Source organism: Lacerta agilis, chromosome 17, assembly GCF_009819535.1.
Source record: "Lacerta agilis isolate rLacAgi1 chromosome 17, rLacAgi1.pri, whole genome shotgun sequence".
NCBI lineage: Eukaryota > Metazoa > Chordata > Lepidosauria > Squamata > Lacertidae > Lacerta > Lacerta agilis.
In genome coordinates, this window is record NC_046328.1 from 22624329 (window position 1) to 22642111 (window position 17783).

The 17783-nt window shown below is 44.8% G+C and overlaps 2 protein-coding genes across 2 annotated transcripts in view; both read right to left on the bottom strand.

Annotated features, from left to right (window-relative positions):
• LOC117039105 (SLAM family member 9-like) overlaps window positions 1-1454 on the bottom strand; it is a 39035-nt gene extending 37581 nt beyond the window's left edge. Inside the window, exon 1 of the mRNA XM_033136139.1 lies at window positions 1433-1454. Within this exon, the coding sequence (XP_032992030.1) occupies window positions 1433-1454 (22 nt within the window). The remainder of the gene's footprint in view (window positions 1-1432) is intronic.
• An 8326-nt stretch (window positions 1455-9780) lies between these two features.
• Window positions 9781-16238, bottom strand: LOC117039106 (SLAM family member 5-like). The gene is made up of 4 exons (XM_033136140.1): window positions 16079-16238; window positions 12115-12456; window positions 10852-11139; window positions 9781-9797 (listed from the first exon to the last, which is right to left on the bottom strand). The coding sequence occupies exons 1-4, from the start codon at window positions 16128-16130 to the stop codon at window positions 9781-9783; spliced, it is 699 nt and encodes a 232-aa protein (XP_032992031.1). The 5' UTR covers window positions 16131-16238.
• Window positions 16239-17783: the final 1545 nt, after the last annotated feature.

Below are 17783 nucleotides of genomic sequence, written 5' to 3' on the forward strand. Positions count from 1 at the left end.
GGCCTGGGACAAGTTGCCCTAGCTGCAGGCATCTATTATATCTTATGCTCAGCACAAAATTGCTCCTGCTGCAAACTCTCTTCCCTAAGCTTTGACACGGCCTCCTCAGCTACAAGAAGTTGGGCCTCAGTCAGTGCGGTTTGAGGGTTTCCTCCCCACAATTAAGCAGCATATACGGTAAATTTTATGGAGTGGAGGGAACTAGTCTTTAAGGGGCAACGTATCACCATAAAACTGCAGTTTCTCAAGCTGTATCTTCTTCAAACGTCTTCCTTTTTTTAGCTTTGGAAATTACCATTGCCCCCAAAATATAGAACTGTAGCAACCATGTGACTTAGCCTAGCAATTTTGTTTTACTTTTTGTTTTGTAGCAGTTCCTATATTTTGGTAATCATTCTTTATGATAGAATATCCTTTTTTGGGTGGGGAGGGGGTAATCTTTAAAAATAATACAGGAGAGTTATAAATTTAAAAAAGGTATCCGGTGGACTTTTTAAAGCCATTGCACTATCATTTGTATATTGCTTATAGTATCTGTTGGCCCTAAGCAATGCTGAGTTCCACTGATTTTTACCTAGTGTAAGAGACAACAAAGTGGACCTTGAAACAGAAACATTTAAACCTAATTGAAGGACAAGCTGTAGCTCAAAATCCTGGGCAACCACTGAGCTCACCCACCTCTAAGACCGAGCCTGGACAGTGGACTTCTACATCATGGGGGGAAATGTCTGCGTCTCTTCAACATACTTGATATCTGTTACCAGGCAATGAGATGTTGGGTTGCATGACTGGTGGAAAGTATTGTTAAAGACAAAAGAACCAAGCATATGGCTTCTGCAAGGCAAGTCCTGTCTGACAAACCTATTATGGAACCCTACACTTGTAGAGTTGTAAGGGACCCGAAGGCTAATCTAGTCCAACCACCTGCAGTGTGCAGGAATCACAAGTAAAGAACCCCTGACAGGTGGCCTTTGAACCTCTCCTTAAAAATCTTCAGAGATGAAGAGTCCACCACACGCTCAGAAAGTTCTCCTAATGTTTAGTTGGAATCTTATTTCTTGCCATTTGAATCCTAGGAGAAGACAGTCTTCCATCTTCCATGTGACAGCCCTTCAGATGTTTGAAGATTACTACTGTATCATATCGCCCCTCAGTTGTCTCTTCTCTGGACTAAATATACCCAGCTCCCTCCAACAATTCCGCATAAGGCTTGGTTTTCAGACACGTCCCCTTGATCTAGACATTAGACTTCTGTTGATGCAGCCTAGAATTGTATTAGCTTATTTTGCTGCTGCATCACACTGTTGACTCATGTTCAGCTTGTGGTCTCTTAAGACCTCCAAATCCTTTTCACATGTACTGCTGTTAAGCTAGATGTTCCCCACCTTATATTCGTGCATCTGGTTCTTCCTGCCTGAGTGAAGAACCTTACCTTTGTCCCTATTGAAGTTCATGTTGTTAGTTTTGGCTTGTTCTTCTGCTGCCTTCTACTGCGGTGCTAACAACTGGTGAATTTGGGGCATGTGATAGGAGGGCTGCTAAGCCCCTAACAAAGCCATGAAGAGAGAATGTGCCTTAAAGTTCACTCCAGGTCCCCCTGCAGCAAGCAAGATTGGAAGGCTGGCATACATGATAACTGTTGAATGATCATAGCATAGCTAGGAAGCCATTACTGCTCTTGTGAATTGTCTTATACGCCTTTGTATAAAAGAGCTGCTGTGCCTAGCCCTGACATTTACACACCCAAGCCCCATCCATCAAGCATGGTCTTCTTTTGAATCTGTAGGGTAAAAAAAGAAAAATACAGGACTTACCCACAAACAGGGAAAGGAGACACAGAGGCAAAAACGTCCTGCTTATCATCATTCCACCGCTAGTTTGCTTTCTGGTTTCCTGCTGCAGCTTCGCTGCCTACATGAATATAGGAAGTACCAGTGTTGCTGAAAACGTCACTCCAACGATTTTAGCTGTTTACAATTGTTTTTAAGATAGTCACTCCAACGATTTTAGCTGTTTACAATTGTTTTTAAGATAGTCACTCCAACGATTTTAGCTGTTTACAATTGTTTTTAAGATAAATTATAATTTCCCCCCATTCGTTATTAAAATTTTGGTTTTCCTAATTTCTGATTCTTCTGGTCATTTTAGCCATTTCGGCATAATCCATCAACTTAATCTGCCATTCTTCTCTGGTAGGGACTTTATCTTCTTTCCATCTCTGGGCCAATAACATTCGCTCAGCCATGGTTGCATACAATAGTCTTTTCTGCTATCTTGGGATTTCGGCACCTAAAATCCCTAAAAGAAAGGCTTTGGGGTTTTTAAAAGAAAAAGTTATTTTAAAAAATTTCAGCTCATTATATATCATTTCCCAAAATTCTTTTACTACCTTACATTACCAGCACATAGGATAGAAGGTGCCTTCTTTTTCCTTACATTTCCAACATACATTTGACCCTATTTCATACATTTTTGCTAATTTACTGGGAGTTAAATACCAACAGTACATCATTATCATAAAAGTTTCTTTCAACGTGTAACATGCTGTGAATTTTAAATCCCAGTTCCATAAATTCTCCCATGCTGTAAGTTGTATATTATGCCCAAAATCTCTTGCTCTTTATATCATTACTGATACAGTGGTACCTCTAGATACAAACGGGATCCATTCCGGAGCCCCATTCACATCCTGAGAAGTCTACAACCCACAGCGCCGCTTCTGCGCATGCACAGGTCGCAATTTGGTGCGTCTGCGCATGCACAACCTGCTGGACCCGGAAGTAATCCATTCCGTTACTTCCGGGTTTGGCACGTTGTTAACCCATGCCATTCACAACCCGCAGCGAACGCTACACGAGGTACGACTGTATTGGATTATTATAGTGACCAGAGGAGGAATGCATGACCTCCAACATTTCTCTGATGAAAATAGGGACATCCTATTAAATAGTAATAGTAGTAGTAGTAATAATAATAATAATAATAATAATTTTATTATTTATACCTTGCCCATCTGACCAGGTTGCCCCAGACACTCTGGCCAGTTTGCAATATATATATAAACATAATAAAACATTAAACATTTTTTAAAAACTTCCCTATAGAGGGCTGCCTTCAGATGTCTTCTAAAAGTTGTATAGTGACCTATCTCCTTGGCTCAGGGGTTGCATAATTCCATACCTTCTAACCTTTCTCCAATGAAAATAGGGTCATCCTAAGGAAAAGCGGGACATTCTGGGATCAAATCAGAAAACCAGGATAGCTTCTGTAAATCCTGGAAAATAGGGACACTTGGAGGGTTTGGGAATGACTGCTGGGAGGAGCACAGAGAGAAGTAATGCCATGGTGCATCTGCAGCAGCCAACTAGACGCCTTCATCTGCCCCAGCTGCAACAAAACATGTCCCTCCTGTATCAGTCTCTGCAGGTGCAGTTGGCGCTGCAACCTTCTGACAATTTGACTTCACCCCCCCCCCCAAAGGCACGTTCCTCCATTGTCTCCTGAGAGGGGTTGCTATTTGTCTGGATTTCCCCAGGATTCCAATGATAGAATTAGTGTGGGGGGGTGGATTTTGGAAACTTGGCAAAATGTCTGGGTTTTTGAAAATTTCCCTAAAGAAGCTCAGCAACCTTCTTTGGGCAATTCCCAACAAAAAGCTCAACAGCTCAACAATTCCCCCCCAAAGCCCAACAACTGTCACTCACCAATATTCAAACTCCCTTTCAAAACTCCTACCCAATCACCACTCATTTCCTACACCCCAAACACACTCCCTCCCACTCCCAACCTAACTTTCATCCAGATTCACCTAATGTACTTAAAGGTAAAGGTAAAAAGGGACCCCTAACCATTAGGTCCAGTCATGGAAAACTCTGGGGTTGCGCCGCTCATCTCGTTTCATTGGCCGAGGGAGCCGGCATACAGCTTCCGGGTCGTGTGGCCAGCATGACTAAGCCGCTTCTGGCAAACTAGAGCAGCGCATGGAAACGCCATTTACCCTCCCGCTGGAGCAGTACCTATTTATCGATTTGCACTTTGACATGCTTTGGAACTGCTAGGTTGGCAGGAGCAGGAACCGCCGACCTTCTGATTGGCAAGCCCTAGGCTCTGTGGTTTAACCCTCAGCGCCACCTGCGTCCCCTAATGTACTTACCTACCAGATTTAACACAATTCATTACTGGTTGACTGCAATCACTCTAATATTTACTTGATAACATCTACATATGCATAGGAACATCACACACTTGCACCCCCCATTGCACAATTTTGGGGTCCTTAAAGCCCAGAGAATTCTGCTGAAAGTTTCAGTAATTGGACCCAGTTTCTCTGCATGTAAATGGAGGCAGCAGAGTACCAAGGGCTCTGCTGCCCTCTCATTTCCCGTATTATGGAGCAATCGGCAAATGGGGTTTAAACTGCATCTTATTTCAAAAGGGCAATGAGATCTTTAGCAAGAGCCTAGAACATATCTCATGGGCGCCCTCTGCTGCAGAAGTGCAAGTGGAGGACTAGCTGTTGCAAAATCAACAAGAAAGCCTGCTTCCATTTCCACATCGCTTTCCTCAACGCAAAAAGGCTGAGGTTGATGTTGTTGTTTTGGAGGTGGGTTGGGAACTGGGTTTGTTGTGCAAACAATCATTTTAATTATATGATTCCCACCTGCCAAATGCTGACCACTTGGAACTGGCGAAAGAAATTTAGCATGTGGCGCGAGCAAGTTTATACAGCAGTGACCAACAGGGTGGAAATGGGTGTGGGTGCATGTCACAAGCCTTAAAAGAATGTCCCTGTTTCCATGTTGGAGGCTGTGCACCCTTAGGGAAGAAAGCAACGTCGTCAAGAAAGCAGAAATGGGAAACTGCACCTGAGGAACCCTTAAAGGGCTGTGTTCAGGTCTGAGAGACTGCGATTGATATCTGCCATAGATGGGGAAGGGTTGAAGCTTGGTGGGAGAGCATCTGCTCTTACAAAGTGTGTGTCTAAACCCACATGCGTGTCCAGCACTCACATGTATGTATGATGCATAACTCCAAGAGGACTGGAATCCATTGCTGAAGTCCCTACATGTGTCCGTTATGAACACATGTTTAGCCATAACCTTATGCCCCAAGAAGTTCACACACCAGAGGAATGAAGAAAGGCTGATTTATTACTTGAAATGAAAGGGACAAGAGTATAGCTACGCTGCTTCCAGACAGCACAGTTGCAACATCAGCAGGCAGCAAATCACACAGCATACACATATATTAAGCTCTTGTGTGCCCCATAAGGGAATAAGGGCAGATTTTGTTTACAACACACACAATGATCTTGAGAGTAAAAAGGATCCCTAGCTAGGAAGCCTAGAGAGTGAGTGCAGCGATGTGCCACAGACCCACACTAAAATAAAGCAAAGAAATCTTGAAGGCTAATGGAACCAAAGTCAGGCATCAGAAATCTGTGCCTCCTCTTCTTTTAAGACCCTAAACCTAAACCATCAGAAATCTCTCAGCCGTTCCTTTGGTCTGTGTACAGTAAGGTATGGGGCTGATCCTTGAGAGTGTAGAGTGAAAGGGGGGTCCTGTTGGAGCTTTTGAGCCACCTAATATTAAAAACAGGGGGCTTAAGTATTATTTCGAGCCAATGCTACTTTATGGAGAAGGTAGAAGGGAAGTGTCTTTTTAACACCTTCATTCCTTTGTATTGTTGTTTATTTCCTACAAGTTCCTGGCCATTTGCTATTCTGCTTACTTTCCTGAGTTTGAAGTTGAAAGGACACGGCCATACTGAGAAATGACTAACTGGTTATCTGTATGTTTCCTGAACCGTGAGTTTACCTTTCGAGCAAGATTTTATTTTCTGTGCGGAACTCCATCCTTTCCTACAAGAGGAAATCATTTATATTTGCTGGTAACACAGGATTAAGGTGCTCATCCTTACATTAAGGATTAGGAGGTCAGGAAGTTTTATCAATGCCTTCCAGGACACATTTAAGACTTGTACCAGTGTCAAAATAGTTCATTGAATGGTATATTTTATATCAAGTTATGGCAACTTCACTGATGCCATGATCCACAGCAATAACCCACCAAAAACAATTTAGATTAGTACGCACCATTACATCCAATTAATTTGGAACACTTTTGAAGTTGGCCAACAGGCTTTTTAATCGATTGATTGAATTGATTACTTGGCTAAATGTTGTAGTCCGGAAAGAAACGAGGCTTAAGAGAGCCATGCTCAGCTGTCAGGAGGAGAGATTCCCTCAGAGGCCATTGCTTCTCTTCTAGAAAAAAGGTGCCTGTTAGACATACCCTAAGTATCCCTCTCAGAGGCCCAATGAGAACATGTTTTCCTTGTGAGGGGGGGGGGAGCAATGAAGCGAGCAAAGAACCAACTCTTGCATTTTATTTTCTCCTCACAACAACCCTGTGAGGTAGGTTAGGTGAGAGATCATTTGAAGTTGCGAGGGGTTCATTAGCCGTGAAAACCCCCGCATCCAGAAACCATAAATCACGGCTAGAATGGTGCCCGGTAGGCTTCTGGTTGCGCAGTTCGTAAAGTCTCTTTCACTTCAGCAGAGTTGGAAAAACACGCAGCTTTCGGGAAGCAAAGCCTCCTGCAAAAAACGTCTGGCGAAAGCAGTCTGTAACAAACTGAAAAACGACTCCTGCTCTTTCAGCAAAGCAGATTTATTACAGCAAAGCATAAATCAGAGTCCGGGAGAGAGAGCCGGCATGGCTGTCTCTCGGTACAGCAACGGAGAGAACTGAGAAAAACAGCAGTTCTACATACACAGAATAATAACAGAGCGTCATTTCCTGTGGCCTGACGCAGCTTGGAGCTGAGTGTAACCCTTTCAGCTCACTCACTCCTCACAGATCATGACTGATCTAATGTCACCTGGTGCACTGAGCCATGTTTCAGATCCAGTCCTCCCATGCAAAACCATGGAAATAAAAACCTTCTAATAAAAGTGTGTGTTTAAGTGCAATATACAATGTGACACTAGACGGCGATGGTGAGCCTTATGGAAAGTTTAATGTTTTTGTTTTTTGTTTTAAAGCATTTCCAGAACGTTTTCCATATGTGTGTAGATTCCACCCATGGCTGACAAAGTTAAAAGGAGCCCAAGCGAATTGAACTCCAGTCGCTCCAGGAAAGCCATGACTAAGTTATAAATTTGGGGGGGGGGGTGTATATCCTTTGGCCAGCAGAGTGGGGCACAAGCAGAAACCTTTTCACTTCACTTTGGGATCTTTAGCATCACCTGCCGAGAAATTAAGAGGCACATTTCAATCTGGGATTCAAGGTCCACTCGATAAATCACATCTTAGTTGTTCAACGCTTGAAGATGAAAAATGCCTGGTGGCCAGCAGCACAGCATGCGTTGTCAGCGCCTGGGGGGGGGGGGCGGAGCGATCCCCCCCTCGGGAGCCAAGTGGCACTGAGCTGCGCCATCTGCCCACCTGGGGAGGGGAGAGTCTGGCCAGCTAATGCAAACCTTGGCGGGGGAATCTCCCTGACAGCTGCGGAGAGGAGCCAATGTGGACTGGGCTGAGCTGGGGTCCCCCCTTTGCATACCTTCCTCCATCCGTTCCTGCTCATCTTCAGCCTGGGCTGCTCCTGCCACCATACAGGGAGCATAGCATGCGAAAGAAGGAGCTCGCCATGCGGTCATGTAGCACAGGAACCAGCCTCTGCGTGGTCCAGACTGGAAAATGAACCCAGTCTTGGTTCTGGGGAACCTGCAGTCTTACAGATTATGGATGGGAGGAGACGTTTTGTTCTTTTCTTATGTTAGGTAAAACTGCCTAATCCTCACCTGTTTCAAGGGGTATTTTTGAAGTGGTTCATGCAGTTCAGTGAAACCTCTTACCTCTTTGCTTCTTCCACCACATGAGAGCGCCAGCACAGACGCTGATGGCAACTTTTTCCACTGTGAGAATGGCAACCAGTAGGTTTAAAGACATCTTTTCATAGCAAGCCTCATTTCCTGAAAAGATGCACATACAAAACAACAATATATGTTAGTTTCCAGACCCTAATGCCGCATAGAACCATAGAAATGTTCGTAGTCTTGGAAGGGATTCCAAGCATAGCTGTCAAGTTTCGGATTTGAAAATAAGGGATCAGCAGTCTCACCTATCCCGGGGACAGTCACATGTCAGTGGTGGGCGGAGCCAGAAGCAAAAGTGGGCGGAGCAGCAATGTAAACTCCAAGCGGGCTCGGAGCGGAGCAAAGAGGAGGGCAGCCAGCAAAGAGGAGGGCAGCCATGTGCTCCGCGCGATGGAGCCCCATCATCTTCTTGTCTGATCCCATCAAAACAGGACAGGAAGCAGCAGCTGCTCAAAGGCAGCCAGGCTCTCCCCGCCAGCTAACCCTATTGGCTGGCTGAGGGGCTCGGTGGCAACGGATAGGGGCTGATGCAGGGGGAGGAATACACCCCCCTGTAAGCACGGGAAACGGCTCCCACTTGCTTTGAGGGCTGAGGCTTTTCTCTCCAAGTAGGCGAGGTCTTCCCACCCAGTCCCTGGCCAGCAGGGGAGGAGCTGCTTCCATTAAAAACGGGAAATTTAAGGGAAATAAAAAATAAGGGAGAGCAGCAGGAAACTGCTTGAAATAAGGGAGAATCCCGGGGGAAACGGGATACTTGACAGCACTGATTCCAAGGGTCATCCAGTCCAACCCCCTGCAATGCAGGAATCACAAGTAAAGAATCCATGACAGATGGCCATCCAATTTCTGCTTTAAAACCTCCAAGGAAGGAGAGTCCATCACCTTCTGAGGGAACCCATTCCAATGTTGAACAGCTCTTATTGTCAGAAAGTTCTTCTTAACATTTCGTTGGAATCTCCTTTCTTGCAATCAAGTCTTGACCTCCAGTGCAGGAGAAAACAGGCTTGCCCTTCAGATATTTGAAGATGGTTATCATATCACCCCTCAGTCTTCTCTTCTCCAGCCTAAACATACCCAACTCCCTCAACTGTTCCTCATAAGGCTTGGTTTCCAGATTCTTTATCATCTTGGTCACCCTCCTCTGCAGACGTTCTAGCTTGTCAATATTCTCCTCAAATTGTGGTGCCCAGATCTGGACACAGGACTCCAGCTGGGGTCTGACCAAGGGCTCATCCATATGTCCCAGGGGAAAACCTGCTCTATACTGCTGAATTGGAACAAATGTCAACCAGGTTTCCCACAGATTGATGTTTGCTCTGATTCAGCTGTAAAGAGTGGGGTTTCCCAGGGAAAGTGGCTGGGCAAATGGAAAACCACTCAGCCTCCCACCTAGAAATCATGGGACAAGGGGGAAACTGCTCAGACCTGTGCTTTCTAGACGCAGGACAAGCAAAGTGTAGATGGCAGAATACAATGGTAATACTATTGTATTCTGCCATCTACACTTTGCTTGTCCTGCATCTAGAATACAATGGTATTATTACTTCCCTTGATCTGAACATTACACTTCTGTTGATGCAACCTAGAATTGCATTGTTGTTGTGGTGGTGGTGGTGGTGGTGGTTTGCTACTGCATCACACAGTTGACTCATCACACAGTTGACTCATGTTAAGTTTGTGCTCTGCAAGACCCCTAGATCCTGCTCACATGTACTGCTGTCAAGCCAAGTGTCTTCCATCCTACGTTTGTGCATCTGATTATTAGAACCTTGCTTTTGTCCCTGTTGAAGTCCATTCTGTTTGTATTGGTCCAGTTCTCCACCATCTTGTGCTGCAAACGCCCAGTGAAATGCAAAGAGTCACACATGGGGAAAATATCAAGATTGTTTGGGTCAGGGGGCTATCCTTTGTCCTGTCCTGATTAAGAAGAAACCGAGCAAATTATGAAAAGACCTTTCCAGGTCCTCAGTCCTCCTAGTCAGGTCGCCTTCAAGACTGTAAGACGAGCTTAGACCCATGACTCTGCCTAGAAATCAGTGGCGGAGCACTGTTTGTGGGGATTGTGGTCAGATTGACGCTGGCAAGCCACGCCAATTCTGCAAAGGTTAGAGACGCAGCGCTGGCAAGCCACGCTGACAGGAGCGCCAGGATGGGGATTCACGTGTCGGCAGGGACAGGAGAACAAAGGGGATGTTTGGAATAGTGCTGGAGTGGCTGGAAAAGTACTGGAAAGAAAGTCACAAGGTGAGCAGTGGGAGGGGCGCATGTGAGAGAAGGCATGAGGAAGAGCACGTATGCAATGAAGATGTCCTGGGAGGAGTCTGGGGGTGTCACCTAAGGAGCCCAGGGCAGGAGCATTACCATATATGGTGTGAGTGTCCCACCTTGGGTGAGGTTTTTCCTTTTTTGGTTTGTGAATCATTAACCACTATGTAAAATCATAGGCGCTGTTCGTGGTTGCCTTCCCGTTGATACCATCCTGTCCATTGTGTCGTTCTTTGCCAGTGCAACAACTGTCTTCCTAAGCAGCTTTTAAGGAGAGAGAAATCTTACAACTGCCAGTTTCTTGTAAGGATATTACAAATGTTCTAATTCCACAAAACCACCAGGGGTGCTTTTCTACGTTTCCCCAGGTCCTCTGTTCTCCTCACAGCCACTTAACTTCATCCACAAACAGGATTGCAAAATTAGAGGCTCACCCACATTTTTGCTTCTCCTGCTGCTTTCCTCCAAGAAAACCCATTCTTTACAGCTGAATTGGAGCAAATGTTAATGAAACACCTTTTTGTGCAGATTGGCATTTGCTCTGATTCAGCAGCAAAGAGTTGTATTTTCTCAGGAAAGTGGCAAGACAAGTGGAAGACCACTCAAACCTGTGTCTTGAAAGTAGGGGACAAGTGGAAATATGAATGAGCCCAAGCTTAGATGCAGACATTACTCTGCCAAGAGAAAAATGAAGAGCAAATCTTACCATTGTTGTTTACAACACCAGTGCTGCAAATTTTCTGGAAAGACACAGTCTTGGATGCTGTGCCAACAGGGTTCTCTACTATGCAAGTGAAGTTCAAATCATTGCCTTCTAAATTGTGCCTGGTGACTAGAGATCTCCCAGTGGATTCACTCAGGCTGGCTGGGGCCCAGCTGAACTTCACATCATCTTCCCAGAGGCCTGCAGAGCAGTTCAGCTGCAGAGTTCCATTCCCGCCACGATAATCTTTTTGGTCACAGACAATCTTCAGGTCAGCCTCCAATAAACGCTCTGAACAGGAAGGGAGAGAGACATGGTATACAAAAGGGCAATAATTACCAGAAATGGCAAATAAGGCAGTTGCAAATAAATGGAAAGGTAAGAGAAAACAGCAGCAAAGGCATACTAAAAGTTTTTATTTATTTATTTATTTATTTATTTATTTATTTATTTATTTATAATGGAGATAGGGAACAAAACATGAGAGATTATTTCCTTCCCTACAGACCCCCTTGGATGTGAAGATCAGCAGAGGAGACTCTATCTGTACTTCCATTTCCCTCAAACATTTGGGGGTGGTGGCCCAGGATGGGGCGTTCTTTGCGGTAGCCCCTGAGCTATGGGATTCCCTCCCTACAGAGATCTGCCTGGCACCCTATAATGTTTATATCATATGCTGAACACACCCCTCTTTACCTTGGCCTCTGACACCTCATATGCATTTAGGACCCATCCTAAACTGCTACATTTAAATTGTTTTACTTGATTTTAAAACCTTGTACAGTAATCTCTCCTGGGGCCTTATGGTAAAGGGCAGGAAATAAATACAATATAATATGCCTGGCTGAGTGCGAATTCTGTGCCAAAAATATCCCACACTGTGGTTTTCATCCCTTCTTGTGGAAAGAGGCGAAAGTGGTGTGATGGAACCATTGTAGCTCTTGTGGGGTGCACAATCACCTCAAAAACCCGTTGGGCTACATCTGATAATGAGGAATTATCTTGAGCTAATGTGAGATCTTAGTAATGGGGATGGGCCCTGTTTGGGTTTTTTGTGGGAGGTCTGGATAGAGTTCCATATTGTGTTATATGAAGCACCATTTTAATTCTCCTTGCAGGCCTCATCAGTGCAGAAGGGCCCTGGTGGGGATGCAGCCCCAGAATTATTTCCGCAGGGTCAGGGACTCTACATGAAAGCCAGTTCAAGGTTTAAGATGCTTCAATCAGAGCCCCATCCTGGGTGGCTGAAATGTTTAGAATACTTACTATATACCTTCAGGGAAAATATTTCATGTATTGGATTTTTGTCTTCAGCTATCCTGATCTGTGCATGGTATATGCCAGAATCCTCTTGACTTAGGTTATTGATTTGTAACATCTTGCAGTCCTCAGAGACACTCAGCCGCCCTCTATATTCTAGAATTTGGTCACGGAGTTCACATCTCTCTTCTGGATCCTTTTGTGGAATTGCTACCACAAAAATTGGAATAGCTTGCTTTTCCTTAACCCAGTAAATCTTTTGAAATTGTTCTGAAGTGTTCAGCAGGAAAGTTGCAGATTGTCCAATAATTCCTTTCTTTTTCTCAGCATTTTCTTCACCAGGGGAACCTGTATGGTCAAGAAAATGAAGAAAGAAACTGTCAAGAAACATTGAAAGCTACCTTATGTCAAGTCAGACCATTGGTCCATCTAGCTTAGTATTGTCCACACTGACAGGCAGCAGCTCTCTGGGTTTTCAGCTAGGAAGGGCGGGAGCCTTTATTTTTGTTCACATTCAACCAGGGGTCAAACCATGAAGATGTTGCAGTGTCACCTATCCTCTAAGGGCAGTTGCACACCATCCATTTAAAGCACATCCAACAAACACCTAAAGCCCATGGCCTCCCCCCAAAGAATTCTTGAGGCTGTAGAATGTTAAAGGTGCTGGGAATTATAGTTCTGTGAGAGGAAACTACAGTTCCCATGATTCTTTGGGAGAAGCCATGTGCTTTAAATGGATGGTGTGGAGCTGCCCAAAGTCTTCCAAAAGCAATTCTAGTTTTCCGGGGCTGGGTTCTGAAGAGAATGACAAAATGGTGCCCCCGCCCTATTCCATGGATTGGTGATTGGTGCTTCAGGAGCAAAGCTGGAGGGTGTTTGTGATCCCTCTTTGGGTTGCCGTTGTGCTTTCCGTAGTGGAGCCAGAGGAGAGCCAGCAGCTTCTCTTTCCCTCAAGTGCCCCCTCCAGTATCGGACCTCTCTGAAGCTGGACTTGGGCCAGACTAAAATTCCTGGCCCTACTTGAAGCAAAAGATGGCCGTTCACAGCAATGCAGCCAGAGCATTTGGGGCATGTGCTAGGAGGGCAGCTAATCCTATAACCAAGCCAGACCCTGTATGAAGGAAGTCTTGCTCTCCTCCGCGATTGATGGCACAAAGGAGAATGAACAAAGATACATTTCCTCTGTCTCTCCCAAAAGAGGTAGTCATACAGGTCGGCCAAAGCAGTTTCTGTGCCAAAACTGGGGCTAAACCCCAACTGAAATGGATCTCAAAAATCAGTTTCCTCCAAGAGTGCCACAACCACCTGCTCAAGAACCTTGGCCAAGAAGGGGAGATTGGCCGGTAATTATTTAAATTGTTCAAATCTAGTAATGGTTTCTTGAGGAGTGTTTTTACCACTGCCTCCTTCCATACCCTCCAACATTTCTCTGAGGAAAATAGAGACATCCCATTTCATAATGACAATTTTACTGTTTACACCCTACACATCCTATTGGGTTGCCCTGACGCTTCCAACATATATAAAAAACACAACAAAACATTAAACTTTAAAAAAAAAACCTTCCCTATCCAGGATTGCCTTCAGATGGCTCTGGGGTTGGATAACTCCATAACCTCCAACATTTCTCCAGTGAAAATTGTTGGGATTTTGAGTACGTGCCAAGAAGCAGCTACATAGCAGTGTCAATTAAGGGTTGGCTGGAAGCCAAGAAGTCTGGGCTGAGAACCAAATCTGCCTGGAGAAATGGGAGCCCTGGAAACAGGTCTGCTATCCATAAAGGCATGAGGACTCATGACTTCCCTTGTGGTGAGTTGATAGTGGTGAGTTGGAGGTTGGTGTAGTTCAGAGGAGATAGTGGTTAGTGAGAGAGAGAATTTATGTTCCGAGTTTGTATTTCTGTATATAGCAACTTGCTAGTGCTGTACATAATAAACGTCTGTACAGTGGTACCCCGCTAGACGAATGCCTCGCTAGACGAAAAACTCGCTAGACGAAAGGCATTCGCTAGCGGAAAGCTGTCTTGCAAGACGAATTTGTCAATGGGCTTGCCTCGCAAGACGAAAAAATTTCCGATTCCCCCCCCCGTCAAACTGCTCTTCTCCCGTTGGTGCTTCGCAAGACGAAATTTTCGCTATACGACAGCACTCGCAGAACGAATTAATTTCGTCTTGCGAGGCACCACTGTAGTTTAACCAAGTTACTAGTTGCAATTTCTTGTTCCTACTCATCTTGCACAACATCTGCCACTGTGTGCTTCCTAGAATCGTGCACGCCCTCTGCTATATACAACTAGTCATAGTTGTGAAACTTCAACAAAAATAGGGACGTCCTAAGGAAAAGCAAGACATTTCAGGATCAAATCAGAAACCAGGACAGCTTCTCTAAATCAGGGACGTCCCTGGAAAATAGGGACACTTGGAGAGAGTGTCCTTCTCGCCGGCAGGGACTACCCCCTCTCGCAAGGAGGCATTAACTACTCCCTTAGCCCAGCCAGCTGTTTTTATCAGATGCACACACAATTAATTAATGATTGCTCTATCTATATACACACACAAATCAATTAATCACCCCGGTTCCTCCCCAAGGAGCTGAGGCTGGCACAACAATACACAGGTCTGAAAAACATTTAAAAGCAATCAAATCTCTTTGCACAGCGGAATCATTTCATGGTTGCCAGAAACAGCGTGTCTCGGTGATGAGTGCCTAGAGGAACAGGAAGGTTTTCTGATTCTGCCTGGATATTCCACAATAGTGAAGGACTGGCACATTTCAGCAGGGAGGGCATAGCATCAAAGGGCAGCTGCTATCAAGAACAGGCAGCACTCACTTGCACCACCACCAACAGGACCTCCCCTGCCAGTTGCACAACCCAATATAACCGTAGTTACATATGGCCCTGTGACAGTGGAATGTGTGTGTGGCAAGATCTGCATCTTTCTCCCCAGAACTGTAAAGTAGGAAGGGATCCCAAGAGTTGTCTTCTCCAACCTCCTGCACATATTCATTAAACATAAGTCCTTCAGACTTTTAATGGAGAAAGCCAGATAATTCTGGCTTAAATGAGAACCGTGTCTCTCTTTTTTTAGTATAATTTTTATTAAATTTTCTATTTTAAAATTTAAAATATTCATTAAACAACCTTAAAATGTCAGTGACTTCGTTTCTTCTCTTTCCATGGTTCAATTCACATATCGTTGTAAATCCCTGCATATTTTACATAAACTAAACCATTCAATATTCATTTACTATACCGATCAAAACTTAATAATAATAATGATGATGATGATGATGATGATTTATTTATACTCCGCCCATCTGGCTGGGTTTCCCCAGCCACTCTTAGTGGCTCCCAACAGGATTAAAAGCACAATAGAATATCAAACATTAAAAGCTTCTCCATACAGGGCTGCTTTCAGATGTCTTCTAAAAGGCAGATAGTTGTATATTTCCTTGACATCTAATGGGAGGGCATTCCACAGAGTGGGCGCCACTACCGAGAAGGCCCTCTGTTTACACAGTTGAATTTATCTTAATGCTGCCAACTAATGAGGACCACGTCTTCAACATGATAGGTGACAAAATGAGGATAGCCTGAAAACATTTATGCCATTTTTTGCTGTTGGGAATCATCTTAAAGTTATTTGCATACCAGGAATGGTCCCATGGCTGACACCACCCACCCACTTTTGTGCCCATCACCAAACAGTGGAGGATCACTCTTCATGCATGGAGTGAAGGGGACTGTAGGCCTACCCCAGAAAGCTGCCACAATAAACTGGGGGTGGGGTCTTTAAGGTGCCAGGACCAAACACTTTGTAGTTTTAGAGCCAGGATTTGTGATACAGGAAATGTTTTGGAGTTGAGGAAGGACTTCCAAGTAACCAAGACCCTATCTATCAAGCATGTTCTTCCTTTTCAGATTGGCGGTGGTGGTGGTGGTGGGGAGGGGTTAGCATCCAGAACTTACCAGCTGGTAGCGCAAGTAGCCCCAGAATGAAAAATGCCTTGCATGGTATCATTTCGGCTTTGCTCTGCTGTTTCTTTACTGCCTGTTTCCTGCCATCAAGGCTCCGTGTAAGTCCTATGAAATTGAAAGCATGCGTGTGTTCTCTAAAAATCAACACCTCGACCAGCCACAAAAGAAGCTGCCTTATATGGAACCAGAACATTGCTCTGATAGTCTTCACCAGGGGAAATGAAACTCTGGGCTATCGGCTCAGACCAGGCCCCACCCCAGGTCTCCACTTTCGGCCCATGTGAGGCCCTTTTGTGACATCCACTTGCCTATCTCCTGATGTCCCGTGAGGTCATGTGTGAGACAGGTAAAAGCCATGGCATCAAATACAATAGGAAGAAAGAATTAGGACCTTTGGCTTGAATTGGGCACCTTTTGAAAGTGGCAGCCTGGGTGGCGACAGAAGAAGACACCAAATTCAAAAAGTGCTGAATTCAAGCCAAGGTTGCAAAGGCAAAATTAGGAGCACACTTTGAGGGCCCTCCTTCCTCTTCCTTTGCAGCAGCAGCAGGAGGAGGGCTTTAAATCACCTGATGTCATATGATTGACAGCTAGGTGGCCAACCCACCTGTCAAAATAGCCTGCAGAGGTTTGGCCTTTAGTTCCCGACCTCTGAAACTACATGGGCTTGCGAGGGCTCTCCAGGATTTCAGACAAAGGACTCTCCCAGCCCCATCCGGAGATGCTGGGGATTGAACCTGGGACCCTCTGGATGCAGAACGGATGTTTTATCTGTGGGTCAAAGGGTCATGTTGTAGATGGCAGGATCATTATATTAGAGCAGCAGTTGCCAAACTGTGCTCCACAGAGCATCTTCAAGTGTTCCACGAAGAGATTGGAAAGAAAAATAAATGGATTTGAGCCTTTGGCATAAGGGTGAGAATCAGTGGCAGGCCTGCATTTGGGGGACCCTGAAGCTCAAACTGCCATGTGAGGGCCTTCACAACTAGCAATAAGGTTTGGCTAACCACTGTTATCTTTTTCAATGGGGTTGTTCCATGACAGATCACCACACCTTTACAGTGTCTGTGCTACTGACTCTCAAGCTTTGGCGTTGTTGAAATGTATACAACAAAAAAAAAATAAAGCCGACTCAAATCAATGTGGCTCAAATTAGGTCTATTGGACCCAAATTTCTTAAGCAATGTGCACTAAAGTTGCTTTTGGGGCCCCTGTGGGATTAGGGGCCCAGCTAAGCTTCCTTAGTTTCATAGTAGATCTGCCCCAGCGATGATACTGGTCCATGACAAATTTCTTTCCTGAAAAGTTCTCTCTGTGAACTGCTGCATTATTGGATATTGATTGCAAAAATGTTCACAGGTGTTGCCTGTGCATTTTTCTCCTAGCTTCCTGGATAATTGTCCACCTCTGATGAAATCCTAGCTGACCCACTCCAAACTGGTGTCCTGTGATGTGTGACTGATCCAGATCCTGCACCCATCAGTGCTAACCCCAAATATCTCCTGTCTGGTGCAAAAAGGGCATAGCGGTGTTGAATGGTTTATTTATATTTTAAGGTTCATTATTGTTTCACAAGATGTGTATCTCTTTAAAAGCCAGAGTAAAAGTCATGACCTAGTTTTACAGCAGTGAAGCTGTATAGCAGGTGCTGTTAAGTTGTGTTAATTAAGCTGTGTCAGCAATTGGGTACAGTATA

Bases quoted from the DNA above. Each gene is read 5' to 3' on its own strand.
- LOC117039106 (XM_033136140.1), bottom strand. From the start codon at position 16,130: ATGATACCATGCAAGGCATTTTTCATTCTGGGGCTACTTGCGCTACCA. The intron at 12,457-16,078 runs GTAAGTTCTGGA...TTGACCATACAG, and splicing joins GCTACTTGCGCTACCAGCTG to GTTCCCCTGGTGAAGAAAAT. The intron at 11,140-12,114 runs GTAAGTATTCTA...CTTCCTGTTCAG, and splicing joins ATTTTCCCTGAAGGTATATA to AGCGTTTATTGGAGGCTGAC.